A 27,228-nucleotide genomic window follows, 5' to 3' on the forward strand; every position below is an offset into this window, starting at 1 on the left:
TTAATCTTTTACATATTTAAACAAATAAAAAATACCCTAAAGCATAAAAAATACTACATCTGAACACACATACTATTCTAGTTGCAAAACTCAAGGTACAGTATGAAGCTTATTTAAAACTTTTTTTTTTTTTTTTTTTTTTTTTTGACTGATCTAGCTTTCTGCCTCTCTATGAAACTAGCTTCACTTCGACAGCCAAAATGTATACTAAATGCAAATAAACAATTAAGCAGCAAGACTCGACACATTTTTTGGCAACTAACCTTTTCACAGGACTAGTGTGTTTTCATAAGAAATAATATACTGAATTATAATAGCAATAATTTAGGTTAACGTCAAATAACTCACAGATAAATGCGTCCACATCTTCAATAAGCACTGACCCCATTTCTAGGTGTCTTGGTGCTGTTATTAACCATGTGTCCCCACAACTACAGATGATCACTAAACGAAAGCCTTTTTCTGCAAATACTTTTGTGAGAAACTCTAGTCATACGAGCAGCCCCTCTCAGCTCTGTGGGACTGCTCAGGTGAGGCACCATAGTCATGTGTTCGCATACTCAGGCTTTCAGACTGAAGAGTATCAAGCTGGTGAGGAACATACACTCTTACACAGAAAGTAGAAGACAGACATACAGACGAAAGCTCTCTGTGGTGCTTTCAGGAGTTATAATATAAACATCTCCGAAGTTTACAGTTCAACTCCTAAGACATCATTTTGAAGGCATAATTTCTCTTTAACTAGAGCATTCAAAGACATTACACTTTTAAAGCTGTTCAAAGTAATGCAGCTAAATATTACATGAAAAATAAAACCCATACAAGATTCAATGGCAGAAGTAGACCACTTAAATGAATTGGAATGAAATGGACCATAAATACATTAATCTGAATGCTTGAAAAGAATTTACAAAGGACTTAAATACTAGAAAGGAAAGAACAAACGGGTGCCTGTGGGCTTGCTTTCAGTGCCAAAAAACATACAGCTTTGTGTAGAAAACAGATTCTATCAGGCGACTTTATATTTTCTCTTGCTTAAGTATTTTAAAATGAGTTTCTTGCTTTAACAGAAGTGGCTGATTTGCCTGTAAAAGACTGCATGGCTAAGATTCCTCGAGACTTATTTAGACCCTTTTCCATGGGAACTGGCTCTCATTCCTTACCAAAAAGCACCGCTGTAAGGTAAACTTCTTTAGCCCACATTGTCGTGACTATAAGTGGGTTGTAGGAGGGAAGTTCAATCTCCAGGAAAAGAGATTTTGAACACTGCAGAGAATGACAGCGAGGTTATTAAGTGGTGCTGAATACAAGGAAGGTGTCGCAGATACTTGGTTTTATTTGCTGGAATCTAAACTGAGTCAACTGATACATTTAATACCAACCACCAGAGAGCGATCCAAATTTTTAGACAGTTCTGACCTACTCTGGTTTTCATCTAGTAATCTAGAGTGATGCTTTTCTATTCAACTTATTGTGCACAACAGGAAGGGCAATGGAGGTGGTGGAGGTGAATCACAACAAAGGAAAACAGCTGGAGAACCACTGGGTTGATAGGCATATAAGGCAAAAAAAGAAAGGACAGAGCAACCTCTACAGTCCCTGCTGCTCACAGTTCTACTTCCATCCATTCAGCCTCTAATCTCATGACATTGCAGCTCATCTATTATGTTACAATAGGTATCTTCAGTTCAAAAGGTGCATGGCAATCAGTACTTGGGATAAGCCCATTGCCACTGAGCTTGTATAAGCCACCTTGTTCAGCAAACTTCCTGACAGCATCCAAAGTCTGATGTACTTTTTGTTGTAGTCCCAACCCATAGTTACACCCATCCTTTGTTGCAAGGGACGCCAAGATAAAGTCCCTGCAAAAAATCCTGATGGATTTTGGGTCTTGCTGGAAAAGGATTGCAAAGCACTTTGACTAGCAGGCTGTAGACCCAGGCTTTATTTTGAAATCTGAAGGGTGGCTGTTGGAGGTACATCATCATCCACCTGGAGCAAAGCACTTTGTACTTTCCCACCATATGCTCAGAGTTCACAGTCATCCTTTAGGAAGGTGAGAGAGGTCTCCTAGGGGACTTCTTACTTATACCACTGTTTAAAATGCAAAAATGTCCACTGTTATAGAAACAGCAAGCATACTATCCCTTACAGATCCTGTAAACACTTTTTCTCAGGAGAATATATTGGGGTCATGCTCTGACTGTGCCTAGTACTTGTGGCAAGGCTCTGTACTCCTATCTGCCATAGCATGAGCAAAGGAATGAGCTTGACTGCCTGCATGCACCCATGCCATCTTGAAAGCTGGGGACCCTCATACAGGGAAGGTCTGTCTCCTAGGTGCTCTGATTCATGATGGGAGAAGATATCTCCCTGGGAACAGTAATCTCTGGGAATAAGAAGGGGAAAGGGGTGAGAAGGAGGAGGCTGGCATTGTTAGTCTTGTTTGTATCCTCTAAAACTTCATATAACAGAAGAATCACTGGCTGCTCTTGTAAACATACACAGATAGTTGTCCAGCGATCTTCTATACTTACTAAATCATCTTATGAATCTAAAATAATTTTGGCTGATCAAACACATTCTGGTCAATCTAACCTTCACCTGCTCATGTCTTTGCTTTTGAGCCAAAGAGCGTAAAAATAACAAACACTTCGCCATATTCTTCTGTATCAATTCCCAACTCCTAATAAGAAGCAAGGGAGAATGAGAGAAGGCATCATTGTCTGCCTGGGGGGAAATTGAGCTAAAAAAAAAAAGAAGAAGAAAAAAAAAAAGAGCTAATTGAAACTGGGGGGCTGCAGAATCACAAGGTAGTAAATTAGCTCACAGCTTCTGAGTGGCTGAGCAAGGTCAGGTACAAGTGATAGGTGACCAAGTGTTTCCACAGTAAGAGGAAACAGGGTGTTGAAAGACTGTTAAGGACTAGGGATCTCCAGGTATACTTTTGGTGTTAGAGTAGGATGATCTGGGTTATGGAAAGGAGTCGATAAGCTGCTGGGTGATCGATCACTATACATATATATATATATCACCAATGCCAGAGAAGTACAGTGTAGAATTAAAGGCTTCCTGTTCCTAGAACTGCAAAATTTGTCTCTGTGCCAAGCCTAGTTGCTCATATTTAATGGAAGGACCAAAATAAGCCGCTCTGTGCCATCGCTTGCTGTGTCACCCATACACATGAACTAAACCTACACAGACCTTGTACTCCCTATTTCTGTACTGCCTGGTTCTGGAGGCGGCACAACAATAGTTAACAGTATCTCTGAGGCTGGCACAGCAGCTTGGAAAGCTCCATTCCTGCTGTACAACTGATGAAAAGACTCCCTTTTCCCTGGCAGACGGTTCTGCAGCATCACTTACAGTGGGTGTCTAACAGGCTCTCAGACTTGCTCCTGCAAGGCAGGGAACCACCTGGACCGATCCAGCCAAATCTGTGTGTGGATCATCTCATTAAAACACAAGTGCTCAAACACATGCCATTTTGGATTGGCAATGAATTTTCAATTTGCTGCAGGAGTCAGCTTGTAATGCACAATGATACTTCACACTGCTGGGTGCCCATACATTCTTCATGTCTGCAGCTGATCTACAGGCTGTATCTGTATGGCCAGATTAGTCTGCTCTCGAGCTGCCTCAACAGCTTTTTTTTTTTTTTTTTTTTTTTTTTTTTTTTTTTTTAATATAACTACATAGAAAAATCACTTATACAAAATCTGATCTAAAAAATACAGCTGTTGCACCAGCATTCATGACTTGAGTTAGCACATTAAGGATCTGGAGCTAAAATCCTGTGCAAGAGCATTGCTTTATCATCTTAGGCCTCTGAAAGTGAATGACAGGAGAAAGCAAACAAAAAAAAAAAAAGGAAAAAAGTCTTACCCCTACACTTATACATAACTTTTCCACATATTCAAATTAACTTTCCCAAATTGTCCTGAACTCTCCTATCTCTACCCATTCTTCCTATTGTTGCAACACTTTGCAATTTTCCTTTCTCATCTAGATACTCAAAATAGATCCTAACATTCAAGAACATAAACAAAAAAATAGTCCCACATAGGTTTACAAAAGGAAGAAAGGTCAGTAGAAAATGGTAGCTGCGTCCTACCATGAATGCATGGCAGGAACATACAGCAGAGCATGGCTTAATTCTGCATCTACAGGAACAGCACCCTGTGCAGCTCAGAGTGCTGGGCATAGCCGGCAGCAGTAACACGTGTTGGGAAGATTAATAACATTATGTATGATTAGGGTAGGGCTGAGGATTTGAATAACATGTCAAATGTATGAAGCATAGAATAAGAGGAAAGGTTGCATATTACAGTCCGTTAATTACAATCTCTTCAGACGTAATTGCATGAAGGAAGCTGACAATCAAATATTTGTGAAAATTCATTTTCCATTTAGTGGCAGACAGTGCTGCTTGTCTGGGCTTAACATAAGCACATCAATGGGAGCAAGTATCAGTGTAAACATTAGAAAATTTGTCTGGCATCTGGGTGGGTTTAAGGTGCAGAAAGCTAAATAGTGTGGATGCAAATATAGCATGCTCAAAAATGGACAGTGAGCTTGAGAGCTTTACAGCATATCCGTGTATACATCACCAAAGTAAACATTACCTGCTTTCCCTTCTCCTTTCAGTCAAATAGTACAGGTAGCTTTAGTGCAAATGAACATTAAAATGCTAATTAGAATAAGTTCATACCTGGATTCTTCCTTAAAACCCTATCAACTTTGAATAGTCAGTGAAAGAGTATCAGTTTCAATGCATATTTAATACACATTGTTTGTGTTTACATTTCTCACTTTATAAATACTCTCCTTTTCCCTCATCCCAGAAGTATCTTCCCAATAGTTCCCTGAAATCTTTTTTTTTTTTTTTTTATCTTTACTAATGTCAGTTTTTTTAAGGCAGTATATTTTGTCTGATCTTCTCTGGAAACAATCTACTTTACTGTGATCACCAACTATCAAATAACCGTACCAGAATCTCTTGCTTTCTGCAGCCGTGCAAGATGAACACACAACACTTAGTATACCTAAAAGAATGATATTTAGCTAGTTTCTGCAAGCATTTAATGAGCCATTTTTGTGCACACTATTCATAAGTGTATTTTATGGTTCTTTTGTCATGTATATACTGCATATCTGTATGCAATACACGAAAAGCTTCAGACTAAATGGAATAAATAACACTTGCCAAAAGTACAATTGTCAGTTCGTATGTCCACATCTTTCTTCTTTCAATGGCTTATTTCATTTAAATCAATGAAAAAACTTCTTATTGTTTTACAGAAGTTACTGGGATTTCATGGTTACTGATTTGGTCCAGAAACTGGAATTATATTACAGTCATTATTTAACAATTCACAAAACAAAGAGATATAATAAAATAAATAGCTCACAGATAAAACTCCTATTTGAGTTGCACAGCCTGTTAGATTGTTCAAATCGTAGTCATATTTTTGCACACCTCAACTATATTTGCACACATAAAAAAATGGGTATGATAATGAAACCGGGTAGGTATGATTAGGCATATAAACTCCCATGTACTTTTCTAGAGATTGTTTCTGACTTTTTCCTCATGGAAAATATCTGTATAACTCTAATACTTAGCAATCAAAAAGAAGTAAAAGTGATAGCTTATGAACAGTCAGTTACTGAAGATCTCAGTATATAACATGCTATTATCTGTGAATTAAAAAAAAAAAATCTTAATTTTTCTCCCACAATTGCAGTTTGGAAAAACATTTTTTTCCTAAGATGCTAATGTCAACAAAATCCCACATTAAGAGAAGAGTGAAGTCCTGTTAACATCAAGAAAGCTCTTCATATTTAGAAGCAGTTTTGAGGCAATACAATAAATACGTTAGTTTCCTAAGCTTCTGATCAGTTCAAGCTTCAAGCATCAAACAACAGATCATTCTAAGTCTAGTATCTTCTAATTCACATTGTACATAAAAATCCATCTATTCCTGAAACTATTGCATAAGAAAAGTACTAACAAAGTGGTTCTATAAAACAGAGTTCTTAGAAGAAACTTCCTCATTATTCAGCTGTGTATTATATATGGTGCATAATTAATGTTGACTTTTAAACCAAACTGTGTGGTTTATGATTCATATACATATTTAACAACTGATGTGTTTTCAGTTGTGAGTCAGATAAGTGCTCAAGTTTGTTGGCTGAAGGACCAAACCAACATATTTTCTCTGTATTTTCCATAATAAAATTGACCAGGTGGCCAAGAAGGCCAACGGCATCCTGGCTTGCACCAGGAATAGTGCAGCCAGCAGGAGCAGGGAGGTGATTGTTCCCCTGTACTCAGCTCTGGTGAGGCCGCACCTCGAGTGCTGTGTTCAGCTTTGGGCCCCTCACTACAAGAAGGACATGGAGGCCCTGGAGCTTGTCCAGAGAAGGGCTATGAAATTGGTGAAGGGCCTGGAACACAAGTCCTGTGAGGAGTGGCTGAGGGAACTGGGTTTGTTTAGTCTGGATAAGAGGGGGCTCAGGGGAGACCTCACTACTCTCTGCAACTGCCTGAAAGGAAGGTGTGGGGAGCTGGGGGTCGGCCTCTTCTCACAGGTAACTAGTGATAGGACCAGAGGGAATGGCCTCAAGTTGTGCCAGGGGAGGTTCAGGTTGGAAATTAGGAGACATTTCTTCTCAGAAAGAGCAGTCAGGCACTGGGATGGTGTTCATGGAAAGGTTGGATGTGGTGCTTAGGGACATGGCTTAGTGGGTGATATCGGTGGCATGGGGATGGTTGCACCAGATGATCTTGAAGGTCTTTTCCAACCTTAATGATTCTATGATTCTAATACGAGAGAGAAATATCCCTTTGCATGATAAAACATGCTTCTCAAAGACAGTGAGTGAACTTGTGAAAAGTAGCACGGCACATTATTTCCGTCTTATTTTCCAAAACGACCTTCAAGTATGAAAACCATGTAAAAGTTACATTGCTGGATGCCATCCCCCACACAGGACATGCTCAAATACCATAACTTGCTGTTTTCTTGCATGTGAAAAGCTCTGTACATGTAGCACCAAATTTCAAGTTTTGCAAACATGATATCCTAATTTTTTGGCCTGTTTTAATAAAGAAACAAGAGGGAAAGGTACTCTTAACATTTCCCACAGTAGACTAATGTGTTGAAAAAACAATGGAGTGTGGGCACAGCCTACACAGAAATATGCACAAAGCCTATTTTTATACTTTTACTTGTCACACAGGAGTACACAAAACTAAGGATAAGTGGGGAGGTGCACAAAGAGATTCTTTTTAAAAGATCCCTTCTGGGCTGCTGGACTAAAATAAGCAACAATTGGTAACAGGGGCATAGGGACACTGGCACTGGGTAGCTATTGAAAATTAGTAAGAATCTTGTTGGAAATAGCACCTGCAAGTGTCACTGAAAACTGGTTTCCATATGGGTGCTGAAAGAGAGGAACTGGAGAGCTAGACTGAGCGTGGGGACTGGGTGCAGTGAGAAAGGGGCTGCTCCAGGCATGTTGCTATGGCTCAGCACTTCACTACCTGGCTTTGGTGATGTTTTTCCTTGGCTATTGGATCTGCTTTTCCTGCAGAATTATTTAGCAGTGACAAAAAAAAAAAAATGTTTGTTGGAGATGGAAATTGCTCCTTCTGTTACTCAGAACATCCTGTTGTCTAGTGCGTAGAGCACAGTATCTGCTTGTGGGTGTTTTAGGAGCTAAGAAACCAACCCTACTTTTAATATATTTTTTGCCAGTGTTTTTCAGCTGCTGTTGAACGAGTCCTCTAGAACATATAAGTATGGGCATAGTTATTGTGAAGAACTGCACTCAAAAGTGTTACTTAAAGGGTGTATGAAGAGTTGTCATCTCAGTCTGGAATATCTGTGAAAAGGAGCAATTTTTTCACATGTATAATTTCTACATCCTACACATACAGCAGTAATGAGTACAGAAACTTCAAGACTACAGCTATACCAGTTGAAGAAGAGCAAGGGCATGGCTTGAGCACAGTCCCACAGCTGTCTCTGTACTGTCTCATCATTAGCATGATTCCCAGCATGCTTTCAGCCAGTGCCAGCACTTTGCCCAGCCAGGGAACAGGACTCCTCAGTTTACTAGTGTAAGTGAAGCCTTATGTCTTGGCAGGGAAAATGGGAATCAGATGAAGCCTAAGGCATGTCAGAGAGGACTACTGGAATTTCTTCCTGAAAAGATTTTGAAAAGGAGGTCATTTGAAAAGTCCTTATGCCTTTGAATCCAGTCCCTTGCTACCACAAGGGAAAAAAAGATCTTTATTCTAACCATGTCAAGACAGATTTCATTTTTTCTTGCTGCCATTCCCACTAGAAGGATGTTGCAGAACCAAAAATTAATGCAACCTCTTCCAATCTTTCTCCTGAATACTCCCACTTATAACCTGATCCTATATTAGACGACATACAGCACCATGTTGCAGAGGCTCTACTTCTGATTCCATAGGCCAGCTCCTGCTTTTCTCTGCTGCTATCTTGAGCTCTACTTCTGATACCATGCACTGGTAAATTCTGCACCAGTAGTTCATTTTCTTGCAATTTCCATATTCTCGTTAGTTCTTGGGCCCACACTAAGCAACCTTTGGCTTAAAGTGTTAACTTCCCTATTTTGTCTCACCCTAATAATTTGCTTACAGTCAGAAATCTCTCTCTCTCTCTCACACACACACAGAGAGAAACACACACATTTTCACCCTATGTGAGCTCTTGGAGAGCTCTGGGAGCGTTCCCTGACAGCTGCTGGGAAGCCACACCAGCTGAATGCCCTGATATAACATGCACGGTAGCTTGGTGGCAGGTAAAATCCAGAATATTTAAAAAAGTGCTAAACCGTGTAGAAAACTTTTCTATTTGTTGCTCTGGCAAGATTATCCTAAAAGTTGGGTCTGTTTGTTCTAATTAGTGTTTTAAAATTGTTATAAAAAAATTAATTCTGGCCTATCTTCTCCCATGAGCGTCAAAAAACTATTCACACTCAGGTCCATTGAACCATGGAGGAATAGGGCTGGTTCAACACCAGTGCAGTGGGTTTGCCGTTCTCTTCGGGTGTAGGAGAGGAGATAACGACAGAAACGAGGCCAAGATTAGAGGAGTTAGCTGCTGTGACTGCTCCCTGGCCTTCAGCTTGCCACTTGCAGAGCTTCCAAAATTCTTGTGCTATGCATCTGTATTATCTCTGTGTGGATGCCTTGTACACGCTCTTGCCAGGCCTAATTTGCAACTTGCCTGTTCATGCTGGTAGGTTTCCAGTATGTATCATTCTGGGCATGAAGAAAAGCACAGGCCAATGCATGCATGCGTGCAAGTGGTCCTTTTAAAACCTGTCCTATTTGAAGTAGGCATAATTTAACAATAAGTCGCATGGTTAAGCATCTAACAGTAAAGAAAAGCTTTATCCAAGAGACCAGTAAGATCTACTCACTCTCTTAGCAATGGACCATGTCCCAGACAGTGCAGATACCTGAAACAGAGTTAACAGTGAGGTCCACCACAACAGCCAGTATGCCACAGGTCTGAAAAACCTGCCAGGGAGGCAGCTGCAGGTTCCCTTGCCAGATCCAGAAAAAATACATTGCTCAACTCAGTGCTCAGGACCTGCTTCTGCCAAGCATGCTGTGAGGGAGGGTATGATGCTGGCTCAGTAGCTAGACAAGATGAAGTAGAGATGAAGAAGAGAGTGGCCTAAGGGACTATCATAGGAGTAAGCAAAGTTAGCTGCCTCACTTATCATCAGTTATACTGCAATAGTGTGTATTTATATATTCATGGTAAGGGCTAACTTGGACCATTTTTCCCCCCAAGTCATATCCAGGTATATGCACTGAAGTCATGCCAGGGAACAGCTTTTATGGATTCAAAATACTTTTTTTTTTTTTTTTTTCTTTTTCCCAGTACAGTATTAAAAAAATAAAAGTTTCTTTTTAAAATACTGAAAATATATTTTAGTTAAGGTAAAAGTACTAAATATAAAAAATTAATGTAATATTTAATATAACTGTGCTATAAAGACACGTGAATTACTCAGTTATTTTGACATTCAATAATGGCACATTAGCCCTAGTGGAGAAGCATGTGCCAGTATACCCACATGGTGGTTTAGGAGAGAAGCTCATGCATTTCTGCATAGAAAACAAGTCTTAATAAATGACATCTGAGAGATTTTGTGACAGTAACGTTCATGCACTTGTGATGTATGGGGGGTGTTGCAGGTAAGGCAGCGCAGTACACAGCATGCAATTCAGCACAGATAAACACCTGTACTTCTTTACAGGTATAGGATTCTCTGCTTCTAATCTAATTTTGTCTCTGTTCCTTTTCAGCTGATAATGAGAACAAGTTCAAGGCACAAACCTGTATTCATTTTAATTGGCTCTGCTCATGTCTTTGAACTGCATATCAGAAAATTCAGAACGAGATAGAGAAAATGTGCCTGCAGCTGTTTCCAGGGAGGAATGATGGGTTAGGTGATGGGCTAGAATGTGCACATATTCCAACATAAAATACGTGGAAACTGAATGGATCTTTAAGAATGGGATCCTATAAGTTTCTTTAAAAGACTTGCTTTTGAAACATGCACACAAACCTAACTGGATAGTAACTTGTTTGTGTATTAAAAAAACTAAAAGTTGAGACATTTATTATGATCACCATCATCACTATTATTTTTATAGAGCAATTAAATGATAAAATAATCCATCCAAGTTTTCAACTGGGGAAGCACCTGCATATATTCTACGATGCACAGTAGCTGGATGTATGTAAATGTAGTAGCTGTAAATGTATGTATCAGTTAACTGCAGGTTGCAGAGATCTGATATTTCAATGCCATTCTTTAAATATCACTTTAAGAGATCACATAATAATAATAATAATAAAAGTACCAAATCATGCTTCAGCAGCTAGAGAGAGAGATTGCATCATGTTTTGGCAGTGACTTGATCATCCTACTCCACACTGGCAGCATTCAATATTAAAATGATAAAATGGCAGCAAAACTGGTCAGCAGCTTCTCTTCGTCTGGAGTTTTCCCAGGTAGATAAACAAAACAAAAACAAAACAAACATAAAGCTGCAATGGGAGCAGGTCAAAACCCTGTTCCTTGCATCGCTCTGATGAAAGTAAACTAGATTGGTTTCCTTGGATAAGCACATCACAATCCCCAAATAAAAGACAGGTGTTTAAAACCTCCAAATAATGATCTTCACTAGAACAGCTATGTGGTTTATATGGGTCAGTGGCCTTGTCAGCTACATGTCTTGTTCATTTATAGGTTCATCTTCAGTCAGCATTATGATGCATTCACCTCACTGGAGTTTTGGCTGGATGACATGTGAGAGTCCAGATTCTCCTTGCATTTCTCCAGATCATGGAAATATGGGTGAGACAGGGCAACATAGGCAGATATTCTCTTGGCTGGATTGAACGCTAAGCATTTCTGTAAGTATGAAAAGAAGTTGATTTTAACTACAATGTAAAGTTAAAATTGCAAACATTGCAAGTCACTGTCAATTACTTATGCATGTCACTGTCAATTTATCATCAGCATGAGACACAACAGGGTCACAGCAGTTGCTGCATAAGATGGTCATGCATATTAAAACAAGCAGTCGGGTTAGAGTATAGCATCCTCAAAGCTAATAGAAAATATCAAGTTAGAAAATAAAAATATTCATAGTTTAGGCAATCCCAGAATTCAGGTTTTCTTGAATTCAGATGCACAGGAAATCTGTCTCACAGAGTGCAGGGAGCAACTATTCACAAATGGCTTTTGAATCCCCCCTGTATTCAATGCACTGATCTTTTGTGGGTGTAACCCACAGACTGTGTTATAAGGTTTATGTTAATTCCTAAACTCAATGTTTCTATAGGTGCTGGGTCTTTGACTTCATACCCTTTATGTTAATGTTTTGTGTTTGCTTTCCTAGATATTTTGGAAAAACAAAACCAAAACCAGAACATTTCCATTATGCTGAAATAAAAGAAAAATCTGAAGGAACATTCAAAATTCATCAATGCCAGTCTGTAAGTGTGCTGAAAGCTCTGCTCCTCATGCTGATCAGTGCTATTGTCTCCTTATATTTTTCACTGACTTCATGTTACAGTATTGTTTTGTAATTTAGTTATCTGAGCTTTAACTGTTTGTTTATTCTGTGTCTGTTTAGTATCTGGCATTCTGCAGTCTTGGACTCTTGCAGTGACTTTTAGTAACTAAATATCCACATGATGTAGGTCACGGCTTTCTGCCACAATGACAGCAGCAGGGCTGGTCAGTGTGTCAAACACTCCCAGGCAGATACATCCTTTGAGATGGAAGTAGGGGTTTTCACTTTTTGTAGGTAACTGGAGCAATGACAACCTTAAACTGCATTTCATTCAGTCATTTCAGAGCTGTGCTAAAATGATCACAGATCTTGGGTCTATTCCTCTTAAATTAAACTTTTCCTGCCATGTTCCAACCCCTGCCCACTTGTTCCAGATACTGTTTTGTTCCCTGCTTTTCATTCTAATTCCACTGTTTATGTTCAGATTATGGTAGACTCCCATTCTGAGGTCCCCTCATAAAAGCTTTCATATCCTCCCACAGGAAATTCTCCCTTTTCTTCCTAGCTGTACTTTGCTTGCTGTCTTTCAAGATCTGTATCCCTGCCTTTGTCCAGCCAGCTCAGAAATCTCCCCACAGTCTTATGCTTTATACCTTGTTCTTCTCCTTTCCTTCATTCACCTCCAAATAGTTTTCCTCCTAGTAACCTTATCTAACAGATCCAGCTCTCACTTTCTGTTCTTGTATCAGAATTTATATAATTTAATTCTCGAAATTTAACTCAGTGACTTCCTGTCCCCTTTCATTTGTGGTTCCCACTTCTCATATTTTTGCCTAAGAGTAACAACTTCCCACCTCACCATCTAGGCACAGGTATTTTTCTCTTCTTCCCTCCCATCAATGTCTCACACTCACTGAGCTCAATGACATACTTTACTCCTTGTTGTTCTCAAAATCTTGTTATTTTCACATGTCTAGCTTCCATTCCCAAGCTGCCTGCAAGCACAAAAGATCCATCATTTCAACTGTCCAGATGCAGTCCACTTTTTCACAGCTGCAGTTATAAGGACAGTGGAGAATGACCTGCTGTTATATAGAGATAACTTTGGCTGGAGCTAGCAATGGCTTGAAGGGATGAAGCAAATCTTTCAAGATTTGCACTGACTCCACTCTACAGAACTCAAGTGAACCAAATTCTTTCAAAGGCTTCCAGAGAACAAATACAGCTAGATTTCAACAAGCACAGCAAAAGGCAAACTCTGCAGCAAAGCCATTCTCAATATTCAATTCCAAGACTGAACTTGAGGGCCAAGGTTTCTAAAATATCTATATAAATGTTGGAACTAATCTAATTAATTTCAGTATTACCAGTTTTCCCAGTGCAATTTGTTTGCTTCTGTTCAATATTGCTGTGTTTAAGAGGCAATGATTAATTGGTGAATTCCAAATTGCAAGTTTTCAGCATTCAGTAGAAGGCATGCAGATGTAACCTGCTTCTATGGCCTATTTTCTACTTTGCACTGGGCCCACAATATCATGAAAAATGGTAGATCAGTTTCTGTACTCAGGTCAGGCCTATACCAGAAGAATGGCTGAAACAGTGGCACAACAGCAGTCAGCAAGGTGGATCATAGCATAAGGTATAAAGATATGTTGAACATGTACTTGCCTGACAGAGTTTCTAGCCTCCAACTATTCTCACTTTTGACACCTCATGAGTCAAAGGTGCTGTCTTTGTACTGATGTTTCATAGATTTACATGAATTTTGAGCTCTCGAGCTTTTCTTTAATAACCTCATTAAATGGAAATATAAATGTTTCTTGGCATGTAGCTATGAGTCATGTGGTTTGGAGAACAACAAATGGAAACTCACGAGAAGCAAGTCTTTGCCCAGTTCATCAATATCTGGTACAAATTTTTCAATAGGTTGTGCGGGTCTGGAAGCGAAAGCATTTCTTGGAAGGGCAACATCATTAGGCCAGTCCTCTTCTTCAGGGAGTCCAATTACACTGTGAAAGGCAAAACATAATGTCAGCTCTGGACATTTACACAGTCTTCCCTTTGTATTGAATATACTGAGTAGCAGTTTACTTTATGAGTAAGTCTTTTGGTTTAATTGAGATTAGTTGTACAGTAAGGCACTGATCACTGTGAATAGAGGGTGATGAGTGTAGGCCTTCAATGTAGAAATCATTCTGTGGCCAGCACAGTTTTCTGGCCTAGGTCTCAATTTTATGAGTCTTTTTGTTGAAAAAAGGCTGAGTGCTTTGGAAGAAATTTGCTCAGCTCTTGACTGGATGGTGCAACATATGTCACTCCAGGATGATTAAAAGCAGTAAGTTTCAAAGGGGAATTGCATGCAAGGACCTTTATTCACAAGAATAGGGACTGAGAGAAGAGTATGGGTCAAGATGAGGGTAAGGCAATAAAAGGGATGTTTCATAATGCTTCAAAGCTATGTGCAGGAATTGTTGCCTAAAGTTAAACAATTTATTTGCTTCACAATACAGGTTTTAAAGTCTCAGTTCAGAAGTGGCACAGGACTCTAGTTCTTTATATCTTTACTTTCCATTGTATTTTAATTGTTTTTTACGCTTTAATAAAATATTTTAATTTGTTTTTATCATTTATGTCTTTAATCATTTAAATTATAGAAGGTATTTAAACTCTTTAAATAAGTATGCTAAGATTTCAAAACCCAAATAAATGAAATAGTAGGTAAACCTCTAACGTTGGATTATGTCACATACATTTCATGTTTTATTCTGATGTTAATGTTTGCAGTGGTGAAATGCCAATTTCTGATGGAAATTCTAGAAAAGACCACACAATACTTGTCAGATTTTATGGAAAATCAATTTTTACAGCCTGTAAAGTTGATATTTTTAATTGAAATGCTGCTGACAGAGAGAAGGAACATAAATACTTGGGTCTGCACTAAGCCCAATGCCACTAGGGAGCAGCATTGACCTTTCTTCTTACTGAGGTTGGTAAGACTGGGTGAAGCCTAGAGTCAAAAACTTTGATATAAGTCGTAGGTTACCTCACTGAACTTGGTGGCATTACTACACCTATGTCTGCATGGGTTTTAAATTGTAATTTGGCTCAGCTAAAAAAAAACAACACAGCATGACTAGAAGGGAAAAGCAATTAAAATCTCAAGACAGTTTCACTTTACTACATCAGAAAACATCACAGCTCTTGGGAAAAGATAAGTTAAAACTGTATGAAAAATTATTATTATTATTTTTAATAACCACAGGTATGTCAGGAGTATGGGGCAATGCCCTTGGCCACAGTGGTTAAAGCTATGTGATTAGCTGTTCAAGGATCTAAACCTGTATTAAATGTAACACAAATAGCACCGTAAGAAGATGGGGGAGTTAAATATTTTAAATAACTGTGACATTTAGCCTGCCATTCAAATGTGTTTGGTTAGTCCCATTTTTTTAATGTTTGCATGAGAGAGCATGAAGAGGGCAGAATAAGCACAGGCACAGGCAAAACTAACAAAAAGAAACGAGGAGGCAGCCTGTCAGGCAGGTAGGGTGGAGAAGACCAAGAGTGGAAAGGAAAGATATTTTTAGTTACACACTCACGTAGTATTCAAAACTCTTAATAATGAATGTCTGAGTAGATGCCCTCACTCTGGTCTGGTAGCACTACCATTTCAGTGACTAAGTTTGGGAGTATCTTGGATGAGTTTCACCTCCTGCCAAAGGTTCAGGCCTGGTCTTGAGAAATGCTGAGTACTTTCCACTCCCATTGATCACAATGAGAGACAAGTCTGCTCACACCATTGCGGCATTTACCCTGAAATCTGTGAGGACATCCCACACGCTGACGGTGTCCTGGAAAAGCAGGAAATTGTTTTGGGCCACCTCCTAGGGATTTACCCTCAAACGCAGTGGAATTTTACCTGACGCAGATCAGAACGCACATGTAAAACAAAGGTAGACCACAGCCCGATTATCTGAAAGAATACATCAGTCCAGCATGCATGAAAATCCTGAAACTACTTTCTGTCCAAATTAGTCTGGAGAATGACTCACTACTGTAGAAAGAAACAATCCTCCTACAAGAAGAACTATGCCTAACTGTAGGGGGTTCTCCAGCTGTGAAAACACAAAATAAACACTATTTAGCATACCCCCCCTCACCCCCAAACCCAAGCAAGAGACTTTTGAACTATTTAAGGAGAATTGCACAAAAGAAACAAAAGCAAACTTTCTCTTTAAGTAAACGTGTAATAAGGAATTTACTCTAAAATTAGCACGGCATTTTCTTTTCTTGATGAATTCTTTTCTGCACAGGTAATCTCGCCCCCTAGGGATGAAAAGATCCCATCGGAGGTTGCTGCTACCAGCTATGCATTTAATCCTATGCCAATTAATTTGGACTTTTCCCCTTAAATGTAATAAACAAATCAAAATCTTTTAAATAAACCACAGCTGTCTTTATTATTATTGTTATTATTATTAAAATATGTTGCATGTATCAAAAGCGTCTTCATTTAATAAAGCAGAATTTTGTAGGACTAAAAGAGTGGCTTTGGCAGAAGAAGAAAAAGTAAACTTTAAGGACTGATTTTTCTGGATTGTGCAGGAAGAGCTATTCAGCGCATGACAAATTAACCACGCAAGTGAGTCACATACACTGGTATGGTATGCAGGAAAAGGAAGTCAACTGTGTGAAATCAAGACCTGCAATTTAGGAACCTCATATTAAATAATGAAAATCCTTAGAAGCAGATCTGTTATGATTTGCGAACTGGAAACATGGCTAAACAAAGAAATTCATTATTTATTCCAATTAAGCTCTTTTCCCTAGAAATTTTACTATCTTGTCTCTGAAATATGTTTAAAAGGGTAATGTTTCAACCTTTTTTTTTTTTTTTTTTTTTTTTTCTCTCCCCCTATCTGTTTCTGCTTTCATGCAGATCCCTAGATCCCTGCAGCCCCTCCATATAAAAGGGAAGACAGAGGTACTCAGGCAAATGAGCACTCATTCTGTAGCATGGGACCAGCTGTACATGGGTCTGATTTCCTAATGACGTGCCATGTACATCAGATCTTAAATTTACACAGTTCTTATAAATTCAGAAACATTCCTTGCTCTGAAGAGCTTTTATGAGAAACAAAAAAAAAAGATATATTCCTGCTTAATTACATATTGGTGATATTAGTCTTTTTATTTATGTTTTTAATAAGAACATATTTTTGAAGAGAGTTAATCTCTCTTAAACATCAGAGACTTCATAGCCTCCCCACCTCCTCAACATATCTATATATCTGAAGAAGAAAAACACAAACTCCTAGAATTTTAAAATGGTTTTAAAATAAATGATATTAAAATAAAATGGTTTTAAAATAAAAAAATTAACTAATTAGTAAATCTCCAATAAAACATATTGTATGCTGATAATCCATCTGTTCTCACAGTTATCTTGACTGTTAAACATTTTAACATGCAATATTTTTTAACAGCTACTTTCTTATTTCTTATGCATAGAAGGCTTTTCCATGAAAAAGTGGTTGGTAAACATTTTCAGCATTTCAGTTTAATTACAATCTTAAAGGATTCTAATGCTATTTTCCGAAATCTACAAAGAAATTACTGAAAAATTAAAATTCTGCATTTTTTGTTATAAGTGAAGAGAATCTCTTGAATCTAACTTTGGGAAAATCCATGAATAGTATATGCACAATATGTTTAAGAGATTTAAAAAGCCCAAAACAGAAGTTTCTCATAACTTCCTGATGATGGCTGTTAGTTCTGCAGAACTATATTCCATGTTGCTTCCTCCTCCCACTCTAACACAGAATGCACGGAAATATCAGGTTGCATAGGGTAGCAATAGGAAACATGTTCTAGGAATACTTTGTTCTAGACACATTATTGCATTAAAAACATGTCAAAAACCTCACAGTGTTTCAATATTAAACAGATATTGACATAATGCAACTAGATATTACTTACTCAAAGATTTTTCCTAGCTGATCAACATCTGAATTTCCACGGAAGAGTGGTCTGAAAAGAAAGAAATATTTTTAGGATACGGCTTGTTTTAATTAATCTAAATTTATATTTGCCATTGACACTGCCAACATAGCGTGAAAACGTTATTTTTCTGAGACCTCACTTCTTTTGCCTTCATGGTTTATCCAGTCTGTAAGTGTACCTTTCAAGTTCCTACTAAAATTGATAAAAAACATGACAGATGAAACATATTTTTGAATATGCTACTTTTGAGAATTTGTGTCCTTTAATGTGAATGAAATAAGTTTCTCTCGGCTAGTACTATCCTTTGAATTATATCATTAACAAAATATTTTTGATTATAAAGAACATACTTAAAGAGCTGTTTCAAGAGACAAAAACAGAGTGAATGTCATGCAATTCATTAAAACATAATAAAAATAAAGATGTATTATTATGGTATAAATTCAAAATTAAATTTCTCGTGTATCAAAAATGTACTCCTAAGTTTAAAGGGTCAAATAAATGAAAATGCGTTTATGAAGATCTGTAAAGAATGGCATGTGAAACGATACAGAATTTACCTTGAGGGAGAGGAATACTTCTGCTGCATAAATAAAGATATATTCAGGAAAGACATAAATTAATAGGTGGAATATCCAAAAGTTTTCAGAAAACACAGTGACTAAAAATGCTTTCAGAGAGTGGTACATGTCTTCTTCTCAAAGTGCAATATAAAATATGTTTAGTCTTTTAATTTACAAAATACAATCACCCCCTAGTGCCTAAAATATGAAATTCAGATTTGTATGGCTATACGGCTGTATTGCTTTCTTTGCCTGGAGTACAGTAAGGTGTGATGAACAGTGCAATTTTATGTCTGACCTCCCAAGAGATTCCAGCAGCTACTGGTGGCTGGTTAAGGATCTAGTCAAGACTAAGGACACCTGTGAAGAACAGGTCCCAGATGCTGCTTACCATTTTCATTCAAGAAGATGTGGTCAGACACGGTAGATTACTCCAAGAAATGCAATCCAGACATGCTGCAATATTAACTTGGGTCAACTGGTAGTCAGGATACACCTCTCTTTTGGAGTACAGTGCAAGCTGTAAATTACGGTTACAGTTTCCCAAACTAGTCAATGGAGCCATGAGGACTTGACAGACAGTGCACATGCCCAAGTTTTCACTCTCAGGCTTTGATTCTGAAGAAAGGTCAATTCTCCTGCCTCTCTCTGCACACTCCTCTTCTTCTTTCTGAAAAAGGTCCTTAAAGGCTGTGATAACCAGAGATCTCACACTTTACAAGAGAAGACCTCTCCCATCTACAATGGGACAACAAGAAGTACTCACACGGACAGTAGAGCTTCATGTCACTGCTTACTTATGGGTCAACACCAAATATACCAAGCAGACCCAGTGAACAGTGACAGGTCTCAGTTAGACATAGTAATGTCTGCGGAAATCTGTGCCACCAAGACAAAAAGCAAAGCAATAGCTGGAACACACGCTGAAGAACTAAATATGCATTTTGCCTCCATGTTTGCTGCCATCCAGGTCATGTCCTATCAACTTCCACTGTAAGCTGCTTCAGGCAGGGACACTGAGAGGACAATTTCATCAAGACCAATTTGAAACCATATGACATCAGCTTTAAACTGGTGGGCTAAAATGTGGTAGCCTGTTCAAGGGCTTTATTTATTATGACTGAATAAATGATAAATAATGGCAGACACTGCTTCTCAGATATACATGATATTTACTAACAGCAGCCTCTTTGACAAGACTGTTTCAGCTCATATTTAGAGGCTTCTGTACTTTATAAGCTTCAAGGTACTTGGCAATACTGACTTCTACAGAAAAAGAAAAAAGAAAAGAAAAGAAAATGAAAAAAAGGAAAAAAGGAAAAAAAAGAAAAAAAGGAAAAAAAGGAAAAAAAGAAACTTTTCAGATATGAGCATCTACTTCTGTTATCAGTTTTTAGCCTGATTTTCAGGATGGTCAGTAGCTATAATCTGAGTATTGTTTGTGGCAGCAGATACACATGCCATATCTTCCAAAGTCAGGAAATATGACAACCTTAGAAGTTTTTTTGAATGGCTTCTTAAAATTATGAATATACAGTCTTAGTTACTCTGAGAAATTCATTTCAGCTGTAGCATTAGAATATAGCGGCCCTTTAAACTAACAAAATGTACACAATCAACTAATCCTATCCATGCAAATGGAAAGCACATTTAATGTCTTAAAATATATGCTGAACCTTGTGTTAATGTGAAAGCTTGGCAAAGTCAGCTTTGTTCGCAAATCACCTTAGGCAGTGTCATGCCAAAACAAGTATGATTCTTGGGATTTTTAAAAGAGGTTTTTCCCATCGCTGCTGCTGTCTCAGATTCACTGAGGGCTGAAGAAAGAATTTAAATTCTTTTGAATATATAATTATACAACACAAGGTGACCTTCCAACATACTTTGATATTTCATCATAATGAAGCGTTATTAATTCATCTTTCAGACTCCTATCCATCCCACCATCATGACTACAACAGAATGCTAACTCTAGGCTTGGCACCACTAATGTAATGAAATTTGCCTCATGAATTTTGGCTGGCAGTTCAATTGGAATATTGGACAGATGATTGGGGAAGTAGATCCACTTAATCAGCAGCTGCATGAAGAACTCATCTCGCATTTTGGCACTAGTTAGTCTTTACTAGTGACTCGCCAGCACTGCAAGTCCAGTACACCATGTATGGGAAGTTCCATCTCAAGCTGATATTTTTTAATGCTGTTCTTAAAGGTGGATGGTAGCTCTCCCAGTACCACTGAACTGGGAGCATACCCAGCAGCCACAGAAATGTAAAATCTCACCTTTGTTCTTTGTGTCTTTCACTTGACTCACTCACCCACTCACTGCCTGAGGTTTATTTATGCAAGCTGAATCCAGAAGTCCTTACTTGGGGATATATTCTCCTCTCTGTGATGATAATCTGTGTAGGACTGGTTACACTTTGAAAGATTGATTTTGTAGAATTCCTTCTTTATTACTAGAGAAAGGCATGGACCTGGCTCTGTCTCCTGTGACAGCAGCTGTGTTTGTCCTCCAACTTCAATGAACTCCTAAAATCTGTGTATGTGTATCTAGGAAAGAGGGATATTTTAATTTCCAGTGGAGGAAAGGGCTATACATGGGAATACACTTGGCTTCTGTGTGGTTCCTTGATCCTCTCAACCTTCCCTGATTTTGCTTACTTCAAAATCCATGCTCTGAGGGCTGCAACACCATTGCTATTACAAAAAAATACAATTGAACAAGGAAGAATATGGGATAGAAAAAATACGCTGCACCAAAAAGCAGATTTAATTTCCCTGTTAGCTCAAGAAGTCTCAAAGGCTGTCATGGTCTCCTAATTTTCTATTTTTGTTGGTTGCAGATTTTTTTTTTTTTTTTTTTTTTTTTTTTTGGGGGGGTGTGGGGAAGGAGAAGTGGGGAGGGAAACGTTTCAGGGCATCTGCAGGTTTCTGTCTTATTTGACCAGCCCTTCTCTAGCTCCTTGGAGCTAGACCTTTATCCAGTGCCTCTCAAAACAAGCTGTCCATTGACTGGAGGAAAAATCTTTTCATTTCTAATCTGGGACCGGAGTGCTCTTAGCCTACAGATGTGAAGATGAGTTGGAGACATCATATGATCCTATCTTGATAAAATAAATGTGTCAATGAGCATTTCTGTTCGAGAGCTAGGAGCTATAACAGAACAAGATCCTGAGAAGGACACAGAAGGAACGTGCACCCACACAATTAAATTGATATTAGCTCTGACTCTGCATTGTGACTGTTTTCAGAGGATAAATCTATCTACCTTTTTATATCATAGTCCAACATAAAGAAGGATTAAACTGCTGGGCTGCACTAGGAGGACTGTTGTAAGTGGGTCAAGGGAGGAGATCCTTACTCTCTGTTCATGGTGAGATGCAGGAGTGCTTGGTCCAGTTCTGGACTCCCCAGTACAAGAGAGACAAGGAAGTACTGGAGAGAGTCCATGGGAGGCCCACAAAGATGATGAAGGGGCTGGAGCACCTCTCTTATGAGTAAAGGCTGGGAGAGCTGGGACTGTTCATCCTGGAGAAGAGGAGGCTCAGGGGGATCTCACCAGTGTACACAAATACCTGAAGGGAGGGTTTAAAGAGGACAGAGCCAGGCTTTTTTCATGGTGTCCAGCAACAGGACAAGAAGCAATGGACACAAGCTGAAACACAAGAGGTTCCGCCTGAACATCAGGAAGCACGTCTTTACTGTGTAGAATACAAAACCCTGGCATGGGTTGCTCAGAGAGGCTGTGGAGTCTTCTTTATTGGAGATCTTCAAAAGCCACCTGGACATGGGCCTGGGCACCCTGTTCTAGGTGTCCCTGCTTGAACAGAGGCTTGGGCCAGATGGCCTCTAAGAGGTCCCTTCCAACCTCAACTATTCTGTAATTCTGTGATAACACAAAAATAAAAGTACGGATCATGACATAAGGTTGCAATGTAAAACCCCACAAATCCTCAACATGTTAGCATCTGCTTATAGTTTAGAAGGACTTACACCACTAATCCTTTGGCTGAAAGGCTCTCATACTTATATTTAGCTAAACAAATTAGATTTCACCATTCACCAACTTTATGCTCTTTTCTCTCTTCCAAAGGAATATACTCAGTTAATGTTGTTTCATGCTGATTTTCACCTTCACTGATTATTCTATCTTTCTGAACAGGATATGGGTGCCTGAAAGGCTGAGTGCTTTATTTTATAGACACTGTGTTTCATGTCTGTGCTACTCAGTAAAAACTGAGATATAAACATTTGCTAAGCAAGTCTCTGTGAAAAAATTCTCCCTGGTGCAACTCTGCTAACATGCCAAAGCAATTCTAAAAGTATTGTATACAATGACAATGCAATGACACCCCAGAGATAAATGAGGTTTAACTTTAAACTGACCACATTACTTCCAGGCTTTACTTTCAGCCTGTGGACCACAAAGCAAAGACAGTCTGTAACTTAGTGTAAGAAAAGTTAGAATTTTCATAGAGATTGGAACTAAAGGTGTTGCTAAATGCTGCTCTAGCCTACGCTGTAGTGCAGCTACAAGCTAAAAATATAAAAATATAACTATAAGAATACATGCATTGAGGCACAGGAAAATAGTTCTGCAGGTTTCTTGTCAGTGGCTGACATTTTAAGTCAATTTGTGAAATTCTGATTGGAAACTGTTTTTCAATTTCTGATACTGAGTGATTAAAATACAATAAAATGGACATGCGGGAGAAAGCTCACATAAAGAAAAATAGTATTGAGGAGGGGAAAAAAGCAGTCAAGAAATTATTTTTTTCTAACCAAAACATTACAGAACTATTATGGCAATTCTGCTCTTGCCAATACAATTGCCTCCAAGGCTAGATATGTAAGAACAAGATACGTAAGAAATAACTTCCAAAATATCTATCTGGATTCTGTCTGCTAGTCCATTAGCTCAGTGTGGTGAACAATAAAAGCGTGGTGTACAATATCTATGGTGAAAAGTCTGTATATTGACAATCCAGATACACCAAATGAAGTCATAAAAGAACTCCCTAAAATCAAAAGAGCATCATGGATGGGAGACGCACATCTTACTTTTTGGGCAAGTAAGGCTGAAAAGGCAGCAACAAGTGCTGGGAAGAAGAGCAGCAATTTCAGAACAGGTAGCTGCCGCTTTGAAGGCATTAGAGAGACAAGCTGTGGAAGCTGCTGAAAGAAAGACCATGGTAATTTGACATAGTGGAAAGAAAAATACAAGGGGAAGGATTATAGCAGCAGCGCATGACAGTGGCACAGGGAATTTCTGAAGTTGGAAAAGTTGTAGTAATTAAGTTTAGGAGTTTGTATGCCTGTGTGTATAATAAGAGCAACAAGGTGACGGTGAAGAAACTAAAAAGCTAAAGCCAAGAAACATTTGCCAAGGAATCCTGGATCATGCCGTGGGAAACCAGCCAAGCTACATAGTCTGTGACTCAGAGATATATTTAAAGTTTTTTTTTTTTTTTTTTTTTTTTTCTTCTGCTGCTTCTTTTTTTTCCTTTTTTCCTTTTTTTTTTTTCTATTTTTCTTCTTCTTTCTTTTGCTTCTTCTTTTTTCCTCTATTTCTGTTTTATTTTTATTTTTTTTGATTTTTTCTTTCTTTTATTCTTCTTTTTCTTTTTCATTTTCCTTTTTGTTTTTATTACAAAATGTGAATAGCTGACAAATAATTTTATCAGATTCTTAGTTACTTGTTATGAAGAAAATATTTTTCAATTTTAGAATTAAAAACAAGTAAGACCTAAAGCTAGAATGATGATGACTAGATGTCTAGATGGCTAGAAATAACATGATCTGGACTGTCCTGTGGAAACCTTTATTCAGAGGGATTATTGCTGAGCTGATTCTTCACTCTTGTTCCCACCACTGGTTCTCTTTGATAGACCCCCTGGACAAGTGTGTACTGCAGGTATGAAAGAAAAACTAAAGCAAGACATAAGGAAAATACATATATCCCTATTGAAAGATGACCTTTCCAATAGGTTTCATGAATATGGTATGGTACAAAACTTTATTCTGAAAACAGGGCACAGCTGACAACATTGCATGCTCTGGACAGTTACCCACTTCCAGTCACAAGTGACTTGCCTCAGCTGTTGTGTAATTCAGAGTTCTCATTTTAAATGTAACATTTTTTGTACTTCTCCCTCTCCTTTCCCTTTAATAATATATCTGTGTGGGTGGGTGTCAAACACTGCATAGGAAGAAGTTACTTTGTGTGGGACTTGATCACAAATTGCTTAAAACTTGAAACTTAAGAAACTTCTCCTACATATAAAAATAAAGATGACATGGATACACATTAAGACTGAGAAAATACTGTTCAGGTAGAATCTGACAAAAAATGGATCAGACATCTTAAGTTTATCAATTAAATAGCCAACATTTTTACTTGAAATTTATCATTCTTTAAGTAGGATAGTACCATAATCATGAGTAACATCTCTAAGATCATTTGGGTTGTATCAGTATTAAACTATTGTTAGAATCACATCTAAAGCATCAACAGAACTGCAATAATGACTATTTTCTCTGAAGTTTCTCATTAACTTTTTGAGTATTACTCAATAGGCAATGGCAGAAAAAGGAAAACAGGCAGTTTCTGAAAAGGTGCTGCAAACTTCCAGTGCTGTAATGTGTTGACTGTGCTCCCCATTCCTATTTAAAATGAAGCAATGAATTCTAAAAATAAAGGCAATATTCTGACCCTTGAATGCACATACAGTCTACTTCCTAAGAAGCAGAGAAAGCAAGTTGCTTTCTGAACTTGCAGATACAAGCCAGCAAGGAAAAGACTCAGTTCAGTGAGCCTCCAGGACAAGAGCCATGTAGAGGTCTAAAGCTACAAGCCATTGATGTCCAAAAGAAGGTAAAAAGGAAAAATAGGAAATAATGTTGCTAGTGAGAGAAAACACACTAAAAAAGATCTGGTATCATTTTGGCAATGCATTTTTGGGTTAAGATTGCTAACCAGATCACCATTCCCTGGTGTGGGTTTTCATTATGAGAAGTTTGCATGGTTTTACCACAAATGTTTGCATTACACGAAGATGTTGGATTTTCTGAGCATTTTTAACACACAGGTTGGCAGCCTGGTAAAAGCCATGATTGTAAAGGGGTTCGATTCACAAGAAGTTTGCAGGCAGACATACCCGTTCCCTTTGAATGTATAACTGAAAGGAAAACATTAGTAAGAGGGAAACCAAACAGAGCCACAGTCTACAGCTTTATGACCAAAGCAGGATCAGCCTGCTGCATAGATTCAGTTGTTGATTAAAAATACAGCAAAGAGAAAGATAAAGAGCTTAAATAAGAGAAAATTTAAGCATTTTCAAAGCTCCTTTAGGAACTGGGCAAAGGAAGATCCTACTCTGGGGGCTTAACATTGGCTTGATGTTTTCTGTGTAAGTGTTGCCTTACAAAGTTCCAGGTGGCCTTGGAGCAGAAAGGAGGGCCTTGTCCCCACCCACTGGCTTAAAAGGGAGCTTTACCGTGGACATCAATGACCCCAGGATCAGGGTAAGTATGCTCTGGTTTCACAGCATCTTGTTAGAAAAAGATGGAGTTTCAACAGAAGGATAAAGCATGCCTGATTAAAATAAATAAATAAGAAAGGCTAGCGTAGATATTATCTTCAGTCATTATATAGTCATGGGCAGATCCCATTTGTTCCTGGGCAGAACTGCTTCAGTACTGTTTCAGCGTCCCTCCTGTAACATTTTTTTTTTTTTTTTTTTTTTAATGGAAGAGCCTTGATAGGTTGAACGTCCTTCACTTATTCCCTAAGCACATACGTCACAACTCTCTTATCTGTGGACATTTTGCTTCTCCAGAAGATTTGTAGGTTATTTCATCAGGGTTTATAACTGAGCAGTTATCTCAGCTCAGTGAGCATCATAGAACAGTGGCATTTTGAAAACTGTCCCAACATTTGAAGCAAGATCTAGAAATATGCACACAACTGGCCTTGGAGAAAGGGAACGGCAAAAAATGTGTGGTCTTTGCTCAGAGTGCAAAAAGAAGCATTCGTCTTGTTTGTACTGACACTTCCATCGGCAATATGAATTAACCATTTGTGTGTTAAACACTCACCCCACCACTGTTAAATTACATCTATTAATTACATTTATCAATACAAATATCTATCTATAAGGCTATTAATTACATTTATTAACAGTTAAATTACATCTATCTAGCCAGTCAGCTGTTTCAAGTTTAATTGTACAACCAAACTGCAGGCTTCTGCATTTTAATAGCCTTCAGGAAGAACTATGGGTATGAAAAATACTACCCACTCATGCTCTTCCCATGAACACGTATTTCACGTATTTGCTTTTTTTTTGTATCCTCTCTGTTGAATGTATTTCATATCCCCTTTTCAAACTTGCACACTCTAAAACTGCTGTGCCTCTTCACTCTTGTGCACATGAGTTTTAGAGCTGGAGGGCAGTAGCTGAACCATGGGTTAGATAAAGGCTATCCTGCGTGGATGGATAGGAGCCGAGAGCTCTTTCCTCTCCACTTCACTCACATAAGCAATGGTGCAAAACTTTGTGCAGAATGCTGTGAACA

General features: G+C 38.3%; 1 protein-coding gene across 3 annotated transcripts in view; it reads right to left on the reverse strand.

Moving 5' to 3' along the window:
* Nucleotides 1–7,388: 7,388 nt before the first annotated feature.
* The window catches only part of CDK6 (cyclin dependent kinase 6), a 136,767-nt gene continuing 116,927 nt past the window's right edge, over nt 7,389–27,228 (reverse strand). For 2 of the 3 annotated variants that reach the window (XM_035318726.1, XM_035318727.1), the window contains exons 6-8: nt 18,062–18,112; nt 13,956–14,091; nt 7,389–11,475 (exon numbers count right to left, since the gene is read on the reverse strand). In XM_035318726.1, the coding sequence (XP_035174617.1) occupies nt 11,329–11,475; nt 13,956–14,091; nt 18,062–18,112 (334 nt within the window). In that variant the 3' untranslated portion in view covers nt 7,389–11,328. Of the gene's footprint in view, nt 11,476–13,955; nt 14,092–18,061; nt 18,113–18,645; nt 18,669–27,228 lie in introns of those variants that run through there. The other variant, XM_035318728.1, reaches the window with a different exon arrangement.

The sequence above is a fragment of the Oxyura jamaicensis genome, chromosome 2 (assembly GCF_011077185.1).
Source record: "Oxyura jamaicensis isolate SHBP4307 breed ruddy duck chromosome 2, BPBGC_Ojam_1.0, whole genome shotgun sequence".
Taxonomy (NCBI): Eukaryota; Metazoa; Chordata; class Aves; order Anseriformes; family Anatidae; genus Oxyura; species Oxyura jamaicensis.